The 18,027-nt window shown below is 45.6% G+C and overlaps 2 protein-coding genes across 7 annotated transcripts in view; one reads left to right on the top strand and one right to left on the bottom strand.

The window, feature by feature from the left end:
* Window positions 1-7,125, bottom strand: STK16 (serine/threonine kinase 16). Of its 3 annotated transcripts, none has more exons than XM_079953530.1 (8): window positions 6,991-7,125; window positions 4,866-4,978; window positions 3,589-3,808; window positions 2,215-2,348; window positions 1,820-1,940; window positions 935-1,030; window positions 646-767; window positions 1-569 (listed from the first exon to the last, which is right to left on the bottom strand). In XM_079953530.1, exons 2-8 carry the CDS (start codon window positions 4,949-4,951, stop codon window positions 431-433), a joined length of 918 nt encoding a protein of 305 aa, XP_079809656.1. In that variant the 5' UTR covers window positions 4,952-4,978; window positions 6,991-7,125; the 3' UTR covers window positions 1-430. The 3 variants fall into 3 exon arrangements, with proteins under 3 accessions (XP_079809656.1, XP_079809657.1, XP_079809658.1); XM_079953531.1 differs by lacking the exon at window positions 6,991-7,125 and adding an exon at window positions 6,934-6,977; XM_079953532.1 differs by lacking the exon at window positions 6,991-7,125 and adding an exon at window positions 6,354-6,659.
* The window catches only part of GLB1L (galactosidase beta 1 like), a 14,775-nt gene continuing 3,767 nt past the window's right edge, over window positions 7,020-18,027 (top strand). The window contains exons 1-11 of one of the 4 annotated variants that reach the window (XM_079953495.1): window positions 7,020-7,103; window positions 11,647-11,796; window positions 12,687-12,859; window positions 13,855-14,005; window positions 14,415-14,475; window positions 14,984-15,078; window positions 15,568-15,748; window positions 15,841-15,899; window positions 16,487-16,608; window positions 17,387-17,427; window positions 17,530-17,648. In XM_079953495.1, coding sequence (XP_079809621.1) covers window positions 11,743-11,796; window positions 12,687-12,859; window positions 13,855-14,005; window positions 14,415-14,475; window positions 14,984-15,078; window positions 15,568-15,748; window positions 15,841-15,899; window positions 16,487-16,608; window positions 17,387-17,427; window positions 17,530-17,648 — 1,056 coding nt within the window. In that variant the 5' untranslated portion in view covers window positions 7,020-7,103; window positions 11,647-11,742. Of the gene's footprint in view, window positions 7,104-7,834; window positions 7,973-8,007; window positions 8,901-11,646; window positions 11,797-12,686; window positions 12,860-13,854; window positions 14,006-14,414; window positions 14,476-14,983; window positions 15,079-15,567; window positions 15,749-15,840; window positions 15,900-16,486; window positions 16,609-17,386; window positions 17,428-17,529; window positions 17,649-18,027 lie in introns of those variants that run through there. The other 3 variants (XM_079953494.1, XM_079953492.1, XM_079953493.1) reach the window with 3 other exon arrangements.

Here is an 18,027-nt window from a genome sequence, read left to right on the forward strand (position 1 = left end):
TACAGCTGAGTATGAAGACTTTATTTGACATGACAGGCCCAGAAGACATGCCTGTACCAAAACAAATAAGACACCAGCTTCTTAAATCATTCATCTAGAAGCTGTACTTGAGTACAGAATGCTGGGTTCTCTTTCCCAGCCGGTGATGAGGTATCTTGGTCCCTTGTAAGAGCAGCATCCTGCTGCTTTAGGGAGGTGGCTGACCATAGCCTACAACGCAGGTGAAGCCCAGTAAGGTGCATGCTAGGCCACCTGTGAAAATGGCAGGAGGACCTTCAAGCAAGTTCCAAGGCAGGCAATGGCCCCACTGCGGAAGAGTTTCCGAATGAAACCTTGTCCAGTCTTTCCTGTAAACTTTGAACCACTGGAGGTCCCCCACGTGGGCTTCAGTTCCTTTGCTGCCTCCATGCTTACCCCACACACTCTGGGCTCAGATGCGGGTCATGTCCTGCCCGGTGGGAGGTGGTTGTATCGCTTCAAGCTGGCCTATGATGTCAGTGATGAATGGGCGCTCCTGGGGATTCACCACCATCATGGAGGAGAGGAGGCGTTCCAAAGCAGGCGAGTACCTGAAATTCAGAGGCGCTTTGTACTTGGTCTGTCTTGGATCAAGGACAACCTTCCTTTCACACAGCCATTCCTTACCTGGTATTCTGGGGCACGGTGAGTTGGTTCTGCACCGCTAAGGCCACACTGTCCCCCTTTTGGAAGATCATGTCGTAAGGCCCCTCTCCAAACATCATACAGTACAGAACGCAGCCTAAGGACTAAGCAGAGGCAAGGTGAGAGTAGGGAGAAAGCTGGCTCTTGAATGGAAAGGCATCTCAAGGACAGGATCTCCCTCCCTTGCACAGGGACAAATTGGGGAATTGCATCCTTTGACTTAGGTGACTAAGTGGATTTTTCCCCCTAAATGGAAATGGAGGATCCTTACCCAGATGTCAGTACGTTCATCGATGACGCATTCACGCTCCACAGTGAACAGCTCTGGTGCTCTGTATGAGATGGTGCAACGTTGGGCAGCCCAGTCCTGCAAAATAAATTAGAGGGAAGGCGCTTTGGGCAATATAAAGCGACTGACAAATTTAATAAATAATAAATAAGACAAGAACTTAATCTCAAATACAGTGTGTGAGAGAGGGAGAGGGAAAGAGAAAGAGAAAGTAAACAGAAGGCCTTCGTCTCAACTTTTTTCCTCAGGAACATTCCTGCAATGCCTATAATTTGTTATAGGCATTGCAGTGGCAGTAGTGTTAAAGTAAATGATTACAGCATACCAGAGAAGGAAGGAAGGAAACCTCAGGCTCTGCCTGCCCACAGGCGTCTCAATTCTACATATACTTCGAAGTGATTGACATTATGATTTCATTATGAGAAAGATGATAACTTTCTAAATTAATGACCCATCAGAGTTTATATGCTAGTTTTTTTGCCTCTTGTTGCAGCCCTAACCACGCTATGTGGGATGGAAGGGGGAATACTGTTAATCTTTTGGAGACCCAACTTACGGTGACTTTAGTTAAGGAATAGGTAGCTTCTGAGAACTTCGTGAAGTTTTTTTAAACTGCTCTTTCCTCTGTGGAAATTTTCCATGTTACAGAAGCAAAGATTGCATAGTATCACATGGATCGTTTTGCATGGGCAAACAAGATCACAACTTGCTAACATTCCCTTCCACTCTTCTGTTTAATTGCAGGTGTTGAGGGGACTGGTGCCTGCCTGAGCTCCTTTTACAATTAATCTAATTTAGAGGGTTCTTCACCATCTTTGCTGGAAGCAGCTATTTTCCCATTTCCTTTTCACCAGGCTGTCCTCCTACCTGAATAGTCATGGCCTCCCGCAAGCTTTGCACCTCAATGCGGGCCTGATTCATAGAGCCCAGGTCCATCAGCAGCGGTTGGTCCTCATCATCCAGGAGCACATTTGTAGGCTTCAGGTCTCTGAAAAAAAGATCCTTGATTTGTCCAGCCACAGAACCATCAGAGCTTTGAAGTCGGCTTTGAACCTCTTACGTCCCCAGGCTCTGGCTTCCCCTATTGCAAATACTGCTCCATGTCAAAATGTGGTTCTTTAGCTTTGCAAACTCCTGTGTCGGTGCTGTCAATATTGATCTATAACTGATCACCTACGTCACCCACTTCCTCCGCCCTCCCCAAACATGGGCTCTGTTCCAACGGTGAGAATGCCCCATGCTTTCTAGACCCAGCTTCTCACCTGTGTGCATAGCCCTTGTTATGTATGGCCTGCAGGCCCCGGCAGATGCCATGGAGGATGGCCAGGATCCTCTCCTCCGGCATGAAGGCGTCTTTATCTCTCAGAGTTTCAACTTCCTGCCAAAGGGTCCCTCTCTGCAAAGAGAAGCCCAGGCACGCTGGTGATGGGGATCACACATATTCTCCTCAAAAAATACCGGATGAAGAAGAGATCCTCTATTAGTGCATTTAATGTATTAGGTACAAACCCTCCACCTGCACAGGGTTGAAGGAAGTGATTTCCTAGAGGATGGCACCATCCCCACTCCAATATGACCGAGAAGATGCAAAAAAAAAAAGCTTTTGGGGACAGCAGCTTTGGAGCCAGCCTGATTGCCTAACCATTCCAAGAAGCACTTATTTCTGCTTTACTATGGGTCACCATGCTTCCAGCTCTGAACTTGCCCTATCACTCTGCTGGGGTCTGCTGTTTTTAGGTGACTATTGTTGTGGAGCTTTCTGCCAGGGCCAAAATGCAAGCATAGCAGAAATTTGGGAGCACAGTTGAGCACAGCACAGTGGAGTAAAACTACAATAAAGACAACCTTTGCTTTCAGCTTATTGATCTGGGCTGAATTTAGGAAAGGAATGGATGCCTGAGGCTCCAAGCTGACTTCACAGGGGTGCTGCCATGCCCACCACATTAAGGGGTGTGTAGAGAAAAACCAGATCAGATTATCTGATCCCCTGAGAATTGTGGTACCTGCCACAAAATCTCATGTGCTGCCATGTTACTAAATCCTTTCAAACTGAAGCAGCAAAGTCTGTAAAAGCAGACGGAGGTCCTTTATCACAGAGGACAGCTCTGGAATCTGGTCCAATAGAAGTCAAGGAGAATAACATGCACTCTGAGGCTCTGGCAGCCAAAAATGAGATGAATCTCAGGGTTCAGCTTGTCCCTTATGCTGTCTAGTAGAAACATGAAAACTACTGGGAAAGATTATCCAAGGATTTGGGACTGGGTACCATCTATATGCTGATGACACCCTTTCCATTCTGTACCCTGGGAAACCTCTATTGGTTTAATTTTTTTAACTTGTGATTGCAGGCCACCTGGGGTGGGAGTCCAAAGGGCAAGATGAAAACAATTTTATAAATAAATGCTATGGGACCGATTGCAATTGGTGTAGAAGCAGGGTTCCATCAAGTGTCTCCATCCTGAAAATGGCCTCATGTATCCATCCTTGGTGGGAACCAGGCGGCTGCTGGAAGAGACCAACCTCTGCAGCTATGGTCCCAGTATACAACACCTCTCAGCCTTGCATGATGTAGCCACAAATACTACATTTCCCAGCATGCACTGCTGTATCCACCTGCACCTTACACTCACACTCACCTTCAGGAAAGGCAACAGGAGCCAGGCCTCGTGTTTGGATCCCCTCTCCACCATGGCATGTGCACACAGGGTCAGGATGTTGGGATGCTCAAAGAGAAGGTGCATCTCTACCTCATGCATGGCCTCCTGGCGATCATCCTTGTCATGGCATATGATGCGTTTCAGTGCATAGAAGCGCCCATCGTGCAGCCCTTCTACTAGGTCCACGTAGCTAAAACCTCTGTGTGGGGAGAAGGTATGTCAGGAACAGAGCAGGCAGCTTGGTAGGGGGAGGAAAGGATTTTTCTTCTCCTCTCCTGCTGCCTGTACGCACAGGCCTCTGCTCCTGCCCACCTCTAAGCTAACAAAGTAGTGCCATTACAACTCAGAATAGGAGATTTTTAAAAAGAGGGAATTATGTAACCTTCTTCCTCTCCAACGATCAGCTGAGGAATAAGGCATTAATTTCATGCTGTGGCACAGGAATGTATTTGTGCTCCTCTCTATCCATCATCACAGCTGGCAAACAGTGCAAAATTACACAGCAATTTAACAGGCTTATCAATAACGAGGGTTTCAACCATACACTGAAAGTGTCCCTAACCTAACCCATTGGGAATGAAGGTTGGAGGATAGATCACCCTATATCCTGACGCTGCCTGCAGTTTCATCTGTAACATCAGACATTTGCAGTCATCAGAAAAAAACACCACCACCACCGAGCTGGTCTGACGGCTTAGCAGTTCAGTGTGTTTTAGTTATCTAAAGGATGACACAGAGGAGTGAGGATGTCTGTTTACCAAAACTACTGAGGGAAGACCAGCAGGTTCAAATTGCAGCAAAGAAGACTTTGGTTACATATCAGGAATAAACTTGCCAACTGTAATGAATGAGTAAGCAACGGAACAAGTTGTTCAGAGTAGTTGTAGCTGTCTGCAGAAATATTTGCTGCTTAATCCTAAGCACATTTACTCAGAAGTAAGTTCCAAGGAGCTTACACCAAAGCATGAAAAAAAAATTGAGGGGTGATTTGTACAGGATGAATATTGCCTCTGCAGTGGATTTGGTAGATGGGGTGGGATGGGGAATATGTGTCCTCCAGTCACAACCAATATGGACAATGGTCAAAGATGATGGAAGCTGAAATCCAACAGCATCTCGTGCCACAGAATCCCCACCACTGGACTACACGGATCCTAGATGATGTAACTTTCAGCTTTATCTCTTGCTAACAATGACAGTGCTCAATGTGTAGATGAGATGTGTGAAAAATTTGTCCTCAGTTCTCATATACTCACCCCTCCCCAAGTCTATGGATTAAAAGGTAACGTTTGTTATTGATGGTGATGGTTCCCCTTGAGCAGATACATAGGGCTTGGCCCATGATGGTTGCTCCAACATCCTTCAGGTCCTACAGAGGGAAAGAAAGCAATATTTATTCATTTATAATATTTTGTCTCCTGCCTTTTCATACATGATGCTGAAGATGACTAACAGCATTAACAATTTGAAGGGGCTGCATCCAACAAAATCTTTGTGTTCCTGCGAGGACTTCGGCTTGTGCATTAGAATTTCCCCTCCTCTTCCCATGCTCCACCCCACAATCTGCTTCTGAGGATTGGGGGCGGGGGAACCCAGAGGATACGTGTGGGGGATGCAGAAAGAGGGCAAGCTCCATTGCACAAGCTGAAGTTCTTGCAAGAATGGGACAGCTTCACTGGATACAACTCATAATATAACAAATACAATGGAAACTCCAATTAATAAATATGAAAGGAATTAAAGCCAGCAGCCAGCTGAAAGCTAAAAACTTGCACTGTAAATAAAAATAAAATAAAATAAAATTGGTCAGTCAGTGACAGTGCATCAAAGACAAGTCAAGATGGGTCTAGGGATGGAACTCCAGAGACTGAGTGCAGCCACTGAGAAGGCCCTGTCCCACAAGAAATGCACCTGAGCTATTGGTGGAACGTGGAAAGGCCTTTCTCACAAAGATCTTAATACATGAGCACTTTCATAGTGGAACAGACCTAACTTCTAGAGTTAAAAGGGAGTACAAGATAATCTAAGGCCTTTCTCTTGCCTAAAGATTGGAGTGTTCACTTACTAGTCTCCTGTTCCCTAACATGTGCAATTTAGCGACAGCATCCACAAAACTGGCACCAAGAAAGCAAATGATCCTAGGTGCCTCAAGCAAACAGGTGCTGGGGGAAAACAAATTCTCCACCCTGTCATCACTGAATCTGCTGGCGGATTGAAGAAGAGTATGTCTAGTTAATTTCCCACTTCAAATGTGATGATCAGTCACAATTCAAGATTGAGAAAAATATATTCACTGGATCTTCCAAAAGCAAATAGCCTGCTTATGTGGAAATGAGACTGCAACTTCATTCATTCAGGATTCTATGTCTAGTTACAGCAGTCTCTCCCCTCTCCATCCCCAGAGAAAGGGAAAACCCATTTTTTCATCTGGGCAGGAAAAGAATGCATACCATGCAGCAACATGTCTATGATGGCCCATAACTGGTATCACCTTAGGCACAAGTAAGTCCTACTGAATCCAATGTGGCTTAGTCCAAGGTAAATGGAGTTAGGATTGCAGTCTAAATCGTGACACCAGCTGAATTATATACACAGAGAACTCCATTCAGGCAAGGAGAGGAAGTGAAAATGTTTCAGTGAATGGCTACTAGAAGTGTGTTACAGTTTACAGTTTTTAAAGTGCAAGTAATAAATGAAACATTTTGGAAACACCCATGGCAAGCTCCCTATAACACAGTACATGCCTTTGTAAATTAAACAGTTTCTAGCATTGATTGGTATCTGGGGTCCGAGGAGACCTAGTTTTTCCTATCTCTCCAGGTGACAGCTGGCAACGACAGCTCACTTTACAAACACATGACACCAGCTTCCTACTCAAGTGACCTCCAATTGAATCATTCCGATTTGAACGAGAGGCTGCATTCCGGAGTAGGTGGAGGAGAGGCAGAAACAGCAGAGATCAGCTTCCCCACCTCCCAGGAGAAAACCACGCGTGGGCACTCCTGGGATGAAGGCTTTGTCACCAACATCTCCCTCCATCTGCAGTGCGGTGCCTAAGCTGACTCCGCCACGAGCGAGGGGGCATACACTCTGTACATGGCTAGAGGCACGTTCGCTTTCGTTGTTATGTCATTTTGTTCCAGTGCTGAGCCCGGACATTCGGACTAGGCTCCCGGAGTTGAGCCCGGGCTCAAAATGAGGGGGAAGGGAGCTGAAGCATTGCCTTGAGGAGCCCACGCGAAGCTCTCTTTCTGGCCCCAGAAGGCTGGAGCCAGGAATAGTGGAAGCCCACGACCCTGTCACTTTTCCTAAGGCCCCGCCTACCTGCGGAGATGGGGCGGGGCCGGGGCGGGGGCGGAGAGGAGTGGGCTAAGGACTCACCCGTCTCTGTCCGGCGCACGGACTCTTCCGAGGGAGCTTCAGCGCGACAGAAGCCGCGCACTCCGCCTCTCGACGTCATTATTCCGCGCCATCCGCACTGCCGCCCGCAGAAGGTAGCCTAGCAACCGTTCAAGGGGGCGGAGCAGGAGCTGCGGGAGCGGAGGGCAGGGAGCGTGGAAGGGAGGAAACTGAACAGGGAATGGGGGGAGGGGGAGAAAAAAAAAGAGCTACAAGAGCAGAATGTCCCAGTTTAGGGGACAGAGTGTTGTGGTTGGACGTGGTTAGTGGTTTCTGGACCCCCATGCGTGTTTACTGAGGAGTAAATGTGTTGAATTTAGTGAGGCTTATTCCCAAGTAAATGCACACCGTCATAAACACTGGTTTACCTCACAGGGCTGTTGTGAAGATTTGTTATTCCTTTTTTCATAAAATTTGCACACCTCTTGTTTCTTTTACCCCTCGCCTTCTGAATCCTATGTAAGGCTTCAACATTTTATTTGTTTGTTACGTTTTTAACCTAGTACTCCTCTAAAGAGCTGTATATGCTGCCGCCCCTCTTTATCCTCAACAACCCTGTGAGGTAGGGTAGGCCAGTGGTGGTTAGCCCAATATTGTTCAGCTAACTTGGTGTTTGAGTATAAGGGAGTCATTGGAGCACCCCACAATTGCCTAACTTTGGCTCCCATAGGTTCAGGTTGGGGGTCACAAGCAAGAGACTTTAGCCAGGAGATCGAAGGAAAGCAGTGGCCAGTAGGCCTGATCTTTATTGTTGCAACAACACTACCACATGGAAGAAGCAGAGAGAAGTCCCAAACAAAGTTTTTATAAGTTTCTCAACTTACGCATAACACTCTTAGTAAAACATCATACATTTATCATAATTATGTCATAAATTGGGAGGGGTCTTCTGGCAGAAGCCTGAGGACCAGACTTACCCTGTCCTCACATGACCCCCACCTTCCAATCTTTAGGCAAAACAAAGGTGAGTATTTACATTTTCCTGTTTTCCCAGACAAGTTAAGCACACCCTTTGTCTTGACCAAGACCCCAATCCACTAAGGTTGGGTTTGGGATTGTCCTTAGAATGACTACCTGTTCTGGTACTCAGGTGCCAGGATGCTAGAGATTATCACCCAAGCAGTGGGACACACTGAGTAGGGGGTCTCACCCTTCAGGGATTATGGCTGCCCCTACCCATTTCATAAGTTCCTCCCCTGCTAGCCATTTTCCTTCTGAGTAGAACAATGTTGGAATGGTGTAAATCTGTCATTGCAGTGATTTTATATGAATTTCTAAAGTTTTCCATTGACCTAATACATAGATACATTTATCAGTGAATTGCTACATTTGGTAGCAGAGTCTCTTTGTCTTTGGCTCCTAGTATGGAGAGGCAAGGCTTGTGGTGGTGGTGGGAAAGATCTCTCACCCCCCTTCCAATTTCCCGGTACCATAAGAGTTTGGATTTGAATGCATATTTTCTCCCACTAAGTTCACTACACCAGCCACCCACAAGACATGAAGGAGAATTAATTTTACTACCACTATGGATGATGATGATAATGATGATAAAAATAATTTCATTTCCTCAGTTCTCAAATATGAATATGAGAAGGGGGGCACCCCATATAATGTCCAAGTAATCCCTCTGGCTTAGAATAAAACTAAGGTGGTATTTCTGGAACCTGATGTGTTTCTCATAACTTGTACCAGTCTGTGACTCTTGATGAGACCCATATTCCTAGAACATCCTATCCCTTTGTGAGGTGGCACAGAATGTGGTGACATCAAAGGTGATATAGCTCTGGTGTGGCAAAGATATGCATCATCCTGCGGGTATACAAATGACTCCTGCTGCTGACTGGACACAGTAATGCAAAGGCCCAGTAAGTAAAAGGTTCTTTAGATGACAGGTGAATTTTTGTAAGTTGGATGTATTCTATTTAAAATACATATTAAAACGTCATACACAAAACAAATCTATAATATTAATCATATAAAATGTACCACAGTTGTTCATAGAGTAGCGTAACAAACAGGTAATAGTATCTTTATTTTTCAGTAGAATATATCCAAAATGATATTAAATCATAGATGACACTTACTCTTGTATGTTTTCTTCAGGTTTAATTCTGGGACTGTGCTTTTGATGCATTCACTGGACTCTGATATTCATGCTCTACTGTGTTAATAAGTATTGTACATCCTGCCAAATTTAAACACAGCTTTTAAACCACAAACATGCCACAAACCCAAAATTAACCACAGTCAAGTGATAAGGAGTCAAACCCATTGACAGCATTCCTTAACTGCATTGCCTGCTGCCTAAATATGTGATGTGTTGGACAGAAAAGAAAAGCATTCAATTAGTAGACAAGGTTTTGTTTGTGCCTGTATTTGGGACTGGGCAAGAATCCCCCAGTCAGGTTGGTAAGGACCCTAGGAGATTTGTGATTTCCCTTGTAGTGTGTAGCTCAACCCATTTGTGCAAGTCTTTTCAAACTATTATCCCTGCATGCACCTTTCTGCAGTGCACTTGCTCCCTTCTTCTTGGCAAATTATAGTCTGGAACTGTGAGGGGTTGGTGGATGAATAGTTTTACACTGGGCAAGGTGCAGACTGGCAGGCTTTTCAGTCCTCTTGACCTCTATAATTTTATCATTGGTTACTTGAGTTTCTCTTAGGATTCTGTTTTGGGGAGTTCACTGACAGAGCCAGCTTTGCCCACAGAATCTCCCAGGTTTAGTTCCTTGTGACTTCACTTAAATAGGTTTCAAGAAGCAGGGTTGAGAAAGACTACTGTCTTTCCAAGACTATAAAGATGCTATAAACAATTTCTGGACTGGATGACCAGTGGTCTGACTTTGTATTATAAGACACTATATGGCTGAGCATCTCATTCCTATAGAAAGGGATAAATTTATGCCAGTGGGGTACACAGAGCAAGGAAGAGAGGCCTCTAACATTAATTGTAGTTAGGAGAAATTGCAACCTGTTTTAGCTTTGTTATGAGTTTGGAAGTGGGTAGGCTGTATGCCTGAGCCCTTCTTTTAATTCCTAGATCCAGCATGGATTCAGTTGCTGAAATAGCCAGGCCAGCCTGGTAATAGCCTTCTAAGTAAGAGTCCTTCAGGGAGCAAAGGGAGTGGCTCTGTGCCAGAGGGCAAATGGATGGGCCTTCCTTCCCTGGTTGGAAAGACAAAAGGACAGAGTTGAGGGTTGAGTTATGTGAACTAGAAGCTGGAGCCAAAAACAGTAGGTTGGAAAGCCAGAGAGAGCGAGAGAGCGCCAGGCCTGATTTCTGCTGGAATCTAAGGCTGTGGCTATGAGACAAGCAAGGCCTTCTAGGGGTGTTAATGCTGTGAACCCTTCCATTGTAGGCTCAGGTTGTATATATGTGTAAATAAACCATATATCCTAAAGACACTGCAGTCTCCACTGTGCCACATTCCCAAAGGAAACACAAACCCAGGGTAAATGAACCCCTAGAAGCCCTGGAATCCTGCACTGCTCAGAAACTAGGGTGGCATGCAACAGTATTAAATGTGGGAGCAGAAAGGCACCAAGGAAGCAATGATTATAACAAACAAACCAAATAGTAAAGGAGACTAATGGAGCACCATCTTGCAGCTTCTCTCAGAAAGAAAAATAAGCACTGATTAATGATAGTGGATTAAATGTCAAAGTGCAATTTAATTGAACAGCTGGAAGTTAAAACCGGATACATCCATATTAGAAGATAGATCCCAGGATTTAGCAGACTGTGCAGATTAATCATTGCAACAAGCTGCTGGTGGGAGGGAAAGAATGTAATTTTTCCATTACTCATAGCCTTCAGACCAAACAGATTATTTGGTTATTTGTAATGTAATAGCCCCCCAGTATTACAATAGATTAGAGCATTCCTTAAATTATCTGAAGGAGGTCAGACTAGATGTTCTCACTGATTCTTCTGCTGTTGTAGACTAGATAGGCATGTCAGGTCCTTGACTAATCACTGCATTTGGTGTAGCTCATTTGGATACTTAATTTAACTTACAAAACATGTCCACATTTTGTCTATATGTATAAAGGAGAATTAAAGTCCCCTGAGGCTGCATACATACCATATATTAAAAGCATCTGACTTTCCCCAAAGAATTATGGGAACTGTAGTTTGTCCCTTGTGTAGCTACAATTCCCAGCACCCTTAACAAACTACAGTTCTCAAGATTCTTCGGGAAAAGTAACATACTTTCAATGCATGGTGTGTACAGAGCCATAGAAACCTTCATCCTTTTGCCATTACCAAAACAACAAGATTGAGGCTTTTGATCTAGTGGTAGACAGCTGTGCAGTGCAGTGCCAACTCTGCTGTCTCTCTGCTTCTATCCACTATATAACTCTGAGCAGCACAAACTACCATTACTGATGATTTGAAAAAGTTTATGTTTCTCATACTTCTGTAATTTGAGTACGGGAAACCAACTCTGTGTTCCAGTTCCTCTGTGCTGCTTCATAATTCTCTCCCCGGGATTTGGAGGGAGTTTTGTGCCTCATAATTTCCTCCCCTGATTTATAGTCACAGACTCTGTATATAGTTGCTGGAACATTGCCTCCTCTTTTCCACCTCTCTGTTCAAATAAGGCCTGTGGCCTGTCTTTACTTCCCTCCTCGCAGGGGCCAACCGGAGGAAGCACCAGGCCTGCCCACTAGCTTGTCATGTGATGACTCCTTGTGACTCTCTTGTCCCGGGCTGAAGCTGTAACCAAAGAGATGGAGCTGCTGCTGTGTGTTTTGATGGTGGTGTTGGGAGGCCTGCAACTCCAGGTAAGCAACAAGAAGGAGAACTGCAGGAGGGTGTTTCTTTGGAAGAAACAGCTGAGATGGAACCATCTTAGACTGCCTAGGGGAATTTTAAGGATTTCCTTTTCTGTTGCTTTAGATTCCCCACTTGCTCTCCCTCCAGTCAAACTGAGCTCAAGCTTTTCCTTACCTCTTCTTGGTTCCTTTCCCCCATCTATTATTTTGTATAGGAATGGGTTAATATTGGGAGTTCCCCAATATGTAATCAAGCCATGCTGCTTTAAAAACAACCCCATTCAGCCAAAAAAATGGCCGCAAGGGAGTGAGAAACTGGCTACATTCTCGGTGAATTGGCCAGTAATGATGAGCAGTCTGTACTAGTGGAAACAATTTCAGGGGCAGGACAAGGTAAGGCAAACCAAATGACAAAAACTTTTTGTGTGTGCGAATATTTGCAGAGGGTAAAGCATAGCATTGGAAGCAGAGATTTGAGTGGCTTCAAATTATGATTTAGTAAATGGGCCACATGTGAACCAGTGATTAGAGTGTGTGTGTGTGTGTGTGTGTGTGTGTGTTGGAGTCCTGGAGGGAGTGGGTCAGACTTGAACCTCAGGTGCAAATCTTGACTGGGATCTTAGAATTGATCTTACAGGAGCTGGAGAGGAATAATGTCTCATAAATCTAGAAGGATTCTTTTCAAAGCAATCACATTGCAGACTTACCCATAAAACAGTCCGTGTCAAGCTTACTACCCAGGTTCCATAGTCAGGGAGATGACGTAAATATCTCTTGCTATGGCAGAGGGGAAGAGGATGACATTCTCTATTTGATCCTCCCAGCAGGAGATGGGATGAAGTTTCAATTTTATACAAAAAATAATAATGCTCTCTTTCCCCTCCTGTCCTGAATGCCAGGCCTCCTCAACAGACCGTTCCTTCCGCATTGATTATGTGAATAACTGCTTCCTCAAAGATGGTGCTAGATTTCGCTATATCTCAGGCAGCATCCATTACTTCCGGGTCCCACCTGCCTATTGGAAAGATCGGCTCCTCAAGATGTACATGAGTGGCCTCAATGCTGTGCAAATGTAAGTGACCAGAAGGGGAAGTGTGGCTCTTGGGACTTATTCTGTGCCACAGTGAAGGACAGAGGCTAATGACTGCGCACAGGTGCTCCATTTTTCTCACTGTACAGTCCTCACTGCAGGCTCTGGCCAACATTTAGAGCAGAGAAGCTTATGCTGTCTGAAGGTGGAGTTGGCCCATGTACTGGAGGTTCTTTGCACTGAAAATGTGCAGCCCAGATGACAAATACACGAGCCTGTTCCAGTACAGCTTTCTTTTAAAATGGAATCACCTCCACTCTCATCCCAACCTAAAAGCTGAGGGAGAAAGATTTCTGTTCATGCCCCCTCTGTTCCTCGTTATATTTAAATGTTTGGCCATACTAGGCTGAGAACCAGTTGTAGATGAACTGCAAAGAAGGAAGATGGGTGGTGTTTCTGGCACCTATAATAATTACATCACAGAGGAAATGTCAGTGGGGGTAGCTTATTATGCAAACTATACCTACAGAAATTCCCTCTTCTGCACAACTATTAAAGGTGCAAGAGCTGTGTTCTCTTTTGGATCTGCTCAGCCTAGGCCATAAGTGTGTGCACTGGCGGAGGAAGAGGATTGTGGGGGGAGTGCACCGCCCCCGGCAGCGCGATGCCAGCGGGGTGCCATCGTGGCTGCCCCCCTGCCCGTGCTGGGTGCCACACCCCCGCAGGTGGCGTGCCACACCCCCAGGATGCGTGCCAGTCCCAGCCCCGCCCCCGCCTGCTCTCCTCCTCCCCCCCCCCCCGGTGCCAGAGCATGAAGCTCCGCCACTGAGTGTGAGAGAGTGTGTGTGTGTGTGTGTAATGTATTTAATTTGTATACCAGCCTTCGTTTGTATATCTCAGGGCAGTTCACAACATAAAATTACAATATAAAAAGAGTAACAAATTCCTGCCCTGTTAATCCTCATGCATCTCCTGGGGTGTATCCTCCTTGTCTCACCTTCTTATTTCAAACTGAAATATGTATTTTCACCCTTCAGCTATGTGCCCTGGAACTACCATGAGTCACAGCCTGGTGTCTACAACTTTTCTGGTGACAGAGACTTGGAAAAATTCCTGAATTTGGTTGCTGAGTTAGACCTTTTGGTGATCTTGCGACCTGGACCCTACATCTGTGCCGAATGGGAGATGGTGAGTGCTGGGCAAAAGATTCAGATGGGCTAAAACTCACTTGCAGTACCTGAATGCTGCACAGTTCACCTCTCTCATACAGAGGGTTGCTAGTCATTGATCATTTTATCCTCTTTAACTCCTTACCTTGCGTTATTTCTCTGAGTTTTCAGCTTTGTCTTACCTTTCTAGGTTTTTAATCTTCTACTTTTTCTCTACATTATCTTTCCCAGTTCTTGATCTCTACACATTTTCTTGCTCTCATAGCTTCAGCAACTTTTTTATGATAACAAATCTGAAACCTACTTTTTCCACCCTAGATTCTTGCCTTATGACCTTTCCACCATTTCTTATTGATTTGGAGCAGGAGAGGAGCAACTACGGACCCTGACATTATTTGAACTGTTTACCTCTTGACCTTCTTTCCTAGGGTGGCCTTCCATCCTGGCTGTTGACAAAGCCAGATATTGCCCTGCGCACAACTGACTCAGGTAAGATAGAACTAGAGGGAGGGGGCAGACCCTCTGGATCTCATGTTCAATTCTGTAAATTTATTTATTTCATAAAATTTATATACCGCTTGACTGTACAAAACCTCAGAATGGTTTGCAAAAAGATCAGGGGTGGGGAACCTGTGGCTCTCCAGATGCTTTTGGATTCCATTTCCCATCCACCCCAGCCATCATTGTTCAGGAATGGTCGGAATTATAATCCACAAGATCTGGAGGGTCATAAGTCCTAAATGGTTGGTGTCTTTGTGTGGTTCTGGCTGCTTCATATCAAGCTGTTAGAGGGCCAGTCATCTGGGCCTTCCAACTTCCATGTCTCTTCCACAGAATTAAAGCAGCCCATGTGAGTGGTATATAATGGCCAAGGAGCACTTTCAGACCTTTTCTCTGTACACAGTACCACAATTACCAATTCTTGTCTTAGCAAGGTGTTGGAAATAGGGAAAAGGAGCCCCAGTTGTTGGCTGAGCAAGCTGATTCATGCTCCTAGATTACCTGCAAGCTATGGACAGATGGTTGGAAGTCCTGCTGCCCAAGATCAAGCCTCATCTCTACCACAATGGAGGCAACATCATCAGTGTCCAGGTGCGTGCAGCATAGGCGCATTGTGTGTCCCTGGGCCTCTGGTTGCACCTTCAGAGGTTCCCTGATGTGAAACCTTACTGAGCCCTAAGTAACTTACTATCGGAGTACAAGTATATAGCTTTTACACCAGGCTCTACTTGGTGGATCTCAATATTTCAGTTAAAAATAAAGACAGAAGACTGCTCACCCCTGCCTTAAACCACTGCTTTGTGCCTGCATCCCCCTGTCCAGTTGGAGGGACTTGTAAACAATAAAGCCCTTCAGGCACCCTTGGAACTTTCAAGAACAGTATTTTTTCCTCCTTTACAAAGAGTGGAGGTGCACCTATTTGGGTGACCAGCCTCCCGTGCAAATTGGGTTGGGCATCATCCTGCAGATCTAGTGCTTGACAAGAGAGGCTCTATACAAAGACTTACCACACACCTTTTTCTTTAGGCAGGGTGTGGGCTCTGAATCACCTTTCTTTAATGCCAGCTGTTCCCCAGGCAGGTGGAGAATGAATATGGGAGCTACTATGCCTGTGACTATAACTACATGCGCCACCTACTGGGTGTCTTTCGTGCCTCCCTGGGTGAGGAAGTTGTGCTCTTCACCACAGATGGCACTTCAGTATCTGAACTCAAGTGTGGGACACTGCAGGGCTTATATGCCACGGTGGACTTTGGACCAGGTACAGTGATGTTGGGTGAGCTCTGATGCGATTGGAAGGAGGTAGGAAGGAATCTTGCTTTGACTTCTGCTCCTTTCTTTGCCCTTTGACAGAAGAAAACGTGACGGAGGCATTTATGCTGCAGCGACTGTATGAGCCAAAGGGACCACTGGTGAGAGGGTCTGGCCTTTCCATGTAGAAGAATGGCACCTCATGCCTTAAATCATGCTTAGTCCTTCCTTGGCACCCATCTCCAAAAATAATCTGGCTGCATCTTAACTGAGCCATCTTCTGTTTTATTTCCACCCCTTATACTTGACTTCCATGATCCTTCTGTAGCAGTTTCCAAGGCAGCCAGAGAGTCATGCATGCGAAATCCTCACTTGCCCCAGCAGTTACTGAGCTATGAGACCAAAGAGCTTGTAGTCCAATGCTTTCAGGAGCCTCTTGATAGGCAATGAGCTGGCCTGTCTTCTTTGCATGAAAGCAAATTATTCCAGAGCCATAATCCCATTGCTGTGGACCTTATCGCACAAAAATTGGTTGGAAGTTGCATATTGCCCAGTGTTGCAGTGCAAGCAGTAGTCACACCACATAGCCTGTCCTGGGCATTATAGGTGTGAGGTCTGGTACAATGAGATTCCAGCACAGAGGAGGGAGCAAACTTGGTATTTCCTATTCCCAGTACTTTGGCAGAAGTGATGGAATTGACCTGACTGCTACTGCTCCATAAATGTTTTAATTCTGCCTCCCTCCTAGGTGAATTCTGAGTTCTACACTGGTTGGCTGGATTACTGGGGTGAGGCACACTCCACAAAAAGTGCTAAGAAAGTGGCTAACAGCCTACAGAAGATTCTAGAAATGGGAGCCAACGTCAACATGTAACCGTGAGGCCATAGGGGAGAGTGGGCAGTGGGGCACAAGGGATGGTACAAAGAAACAAGAGCTAGTGCCAAAATGCCAATCCATAGCTCTTTGCTTCATCTTGTTAACTGTGAACCTCTCATTTTGCCTTAGAGGTGTGTGCGCACCACATTTTCACATCTTTTTTGGCCATTTCCCTAGCGGACAAAAATTCCCTTGCAGAACAAGAATAAGGTGCGTTGTCTTAGACAGTCCCCTAAGCCAAAAACTACCACACTTCTATTCCAAAGCATTCCCCAACTGCTGCACCACATTAAAGGTAAAGGTAAAGGTACCCCTGCCCGTACGGGCCAGTCTTGACAGACTCTGGGGTTGTGCGCCCATCTCACTCTAGAGGCCAGGGGCCAGCGCTGTCCGGAGACACTTCCGGGTCACGTGGCCAGCGTGACATCGCTGCTCTGGCCAGAGCCAGAGCCAGAGCCGCACACGGAAACGCCGTTTACCTTCCCGCTGGTAAGCGGTCCCTATTTATCTACTTGCACCCGGAGGTGCTTTCGAACTGCTAGGTTGGCAGGCGCTGGGAGCGAGCAGCGGGAGCGCACCCCGCCGCAGGGATTCGAACCGCCGACCTTTCGATCGGCAAGCCCTAGGCGCTGAGGCTTTAACCCACAGCGCCACCTGCGTCCCATGCACCACATTAGTTCACATCTATTTGTTTCCTATTCCACTGCCTGTCATTGCCCCTTTATTTAAATAGGAGGCTAACTCTTCCTGTGATATCTGACTTTCTTCCAGGTATATGTTCCAAGGTGGCACCAACTTTGGTTACTGGAGTGGTGAGTTTCTGGCTCCTTAGGGCAACTAGGGAGACTTAGCTTCTGGCCAGATGATTGGGGGGCACATAAGAGGTGCTTTCTTCTCACACCTTCTCTATCCAGGTGCTGATTACAAGGATGGTTACAAACCCATAACTACTAGCTATGACTATGACGCACCACTCTCAGAGGCTGGAGACCCTACTGACAAGCTGTATATCATCCGCTCAGTCATTAGCAAGGTAACAATACAGCCCTCTTCTATCAGTGGGTGGAATGCAGTTGCTGAAGACATTTTCGATTGCCCAGGTTTTTGGTTCTTAACCTATATAGTTCTCTGGGTATGATTTATGACCTATTTTTGGTGCTAATCTTTTAATGAGGTGGAATCCTTTTTATTATTGCTTTTGGAAAAAGATCTCCATACATTTTTATGCATATTTATTCTGTGTTTTTAAATGGTTGACAAGTTGTTCGGTATTTTGAAATATTTTGTAAATTGTTTTGAGACATTTTTGTAGAAAGTGATGAATCAATGCAATAAATAAAATAAGCAGACACCAGCCAAGCAGCAGATTTGAGGAGGAAGAGGGAACAAGTGTTTGAGAGACTGTGTGCGTG

The sequence above is a fragment of the Podarcis cretensis genome, assembly GCF_951804945.1.
Source record: "Podarcis cretensis genome assembly, chromosome: 1".
In the NCBI taxonomy this organism is placed as follows: domain Eukaryota; kingdom Metazoa; phylum Chordata; class Lepidosauria; order Squamata; family Lacertidae; genus Podarcis; species Podarcis cretensis.

Bases quoted from the DNA above. Each gene is read 5' to 3' on its own strand.
- STK16 (XM_079953530.1), bottom strand. From the start codon at position 4,951: ATGGGCCAAGCCCTATGTATCTGCTCAAGGGGAACCATCACCATCAAT. The intron at 3,809-4,865 runs GTGAGTATATGA...CTCCCCACACAG, and splicing joins ATCCATAGACTTGGGGAGGG to AGGTTTTAGCTACGTGGACC. The intron at 2,349-3,588 runs GTGAGTGTGAGT...TTCTCTTTGCAG, and splicing joins TCCTGTTGCCTTTCCTGAAG to AGAGGGACCCTTTGGCAGGA.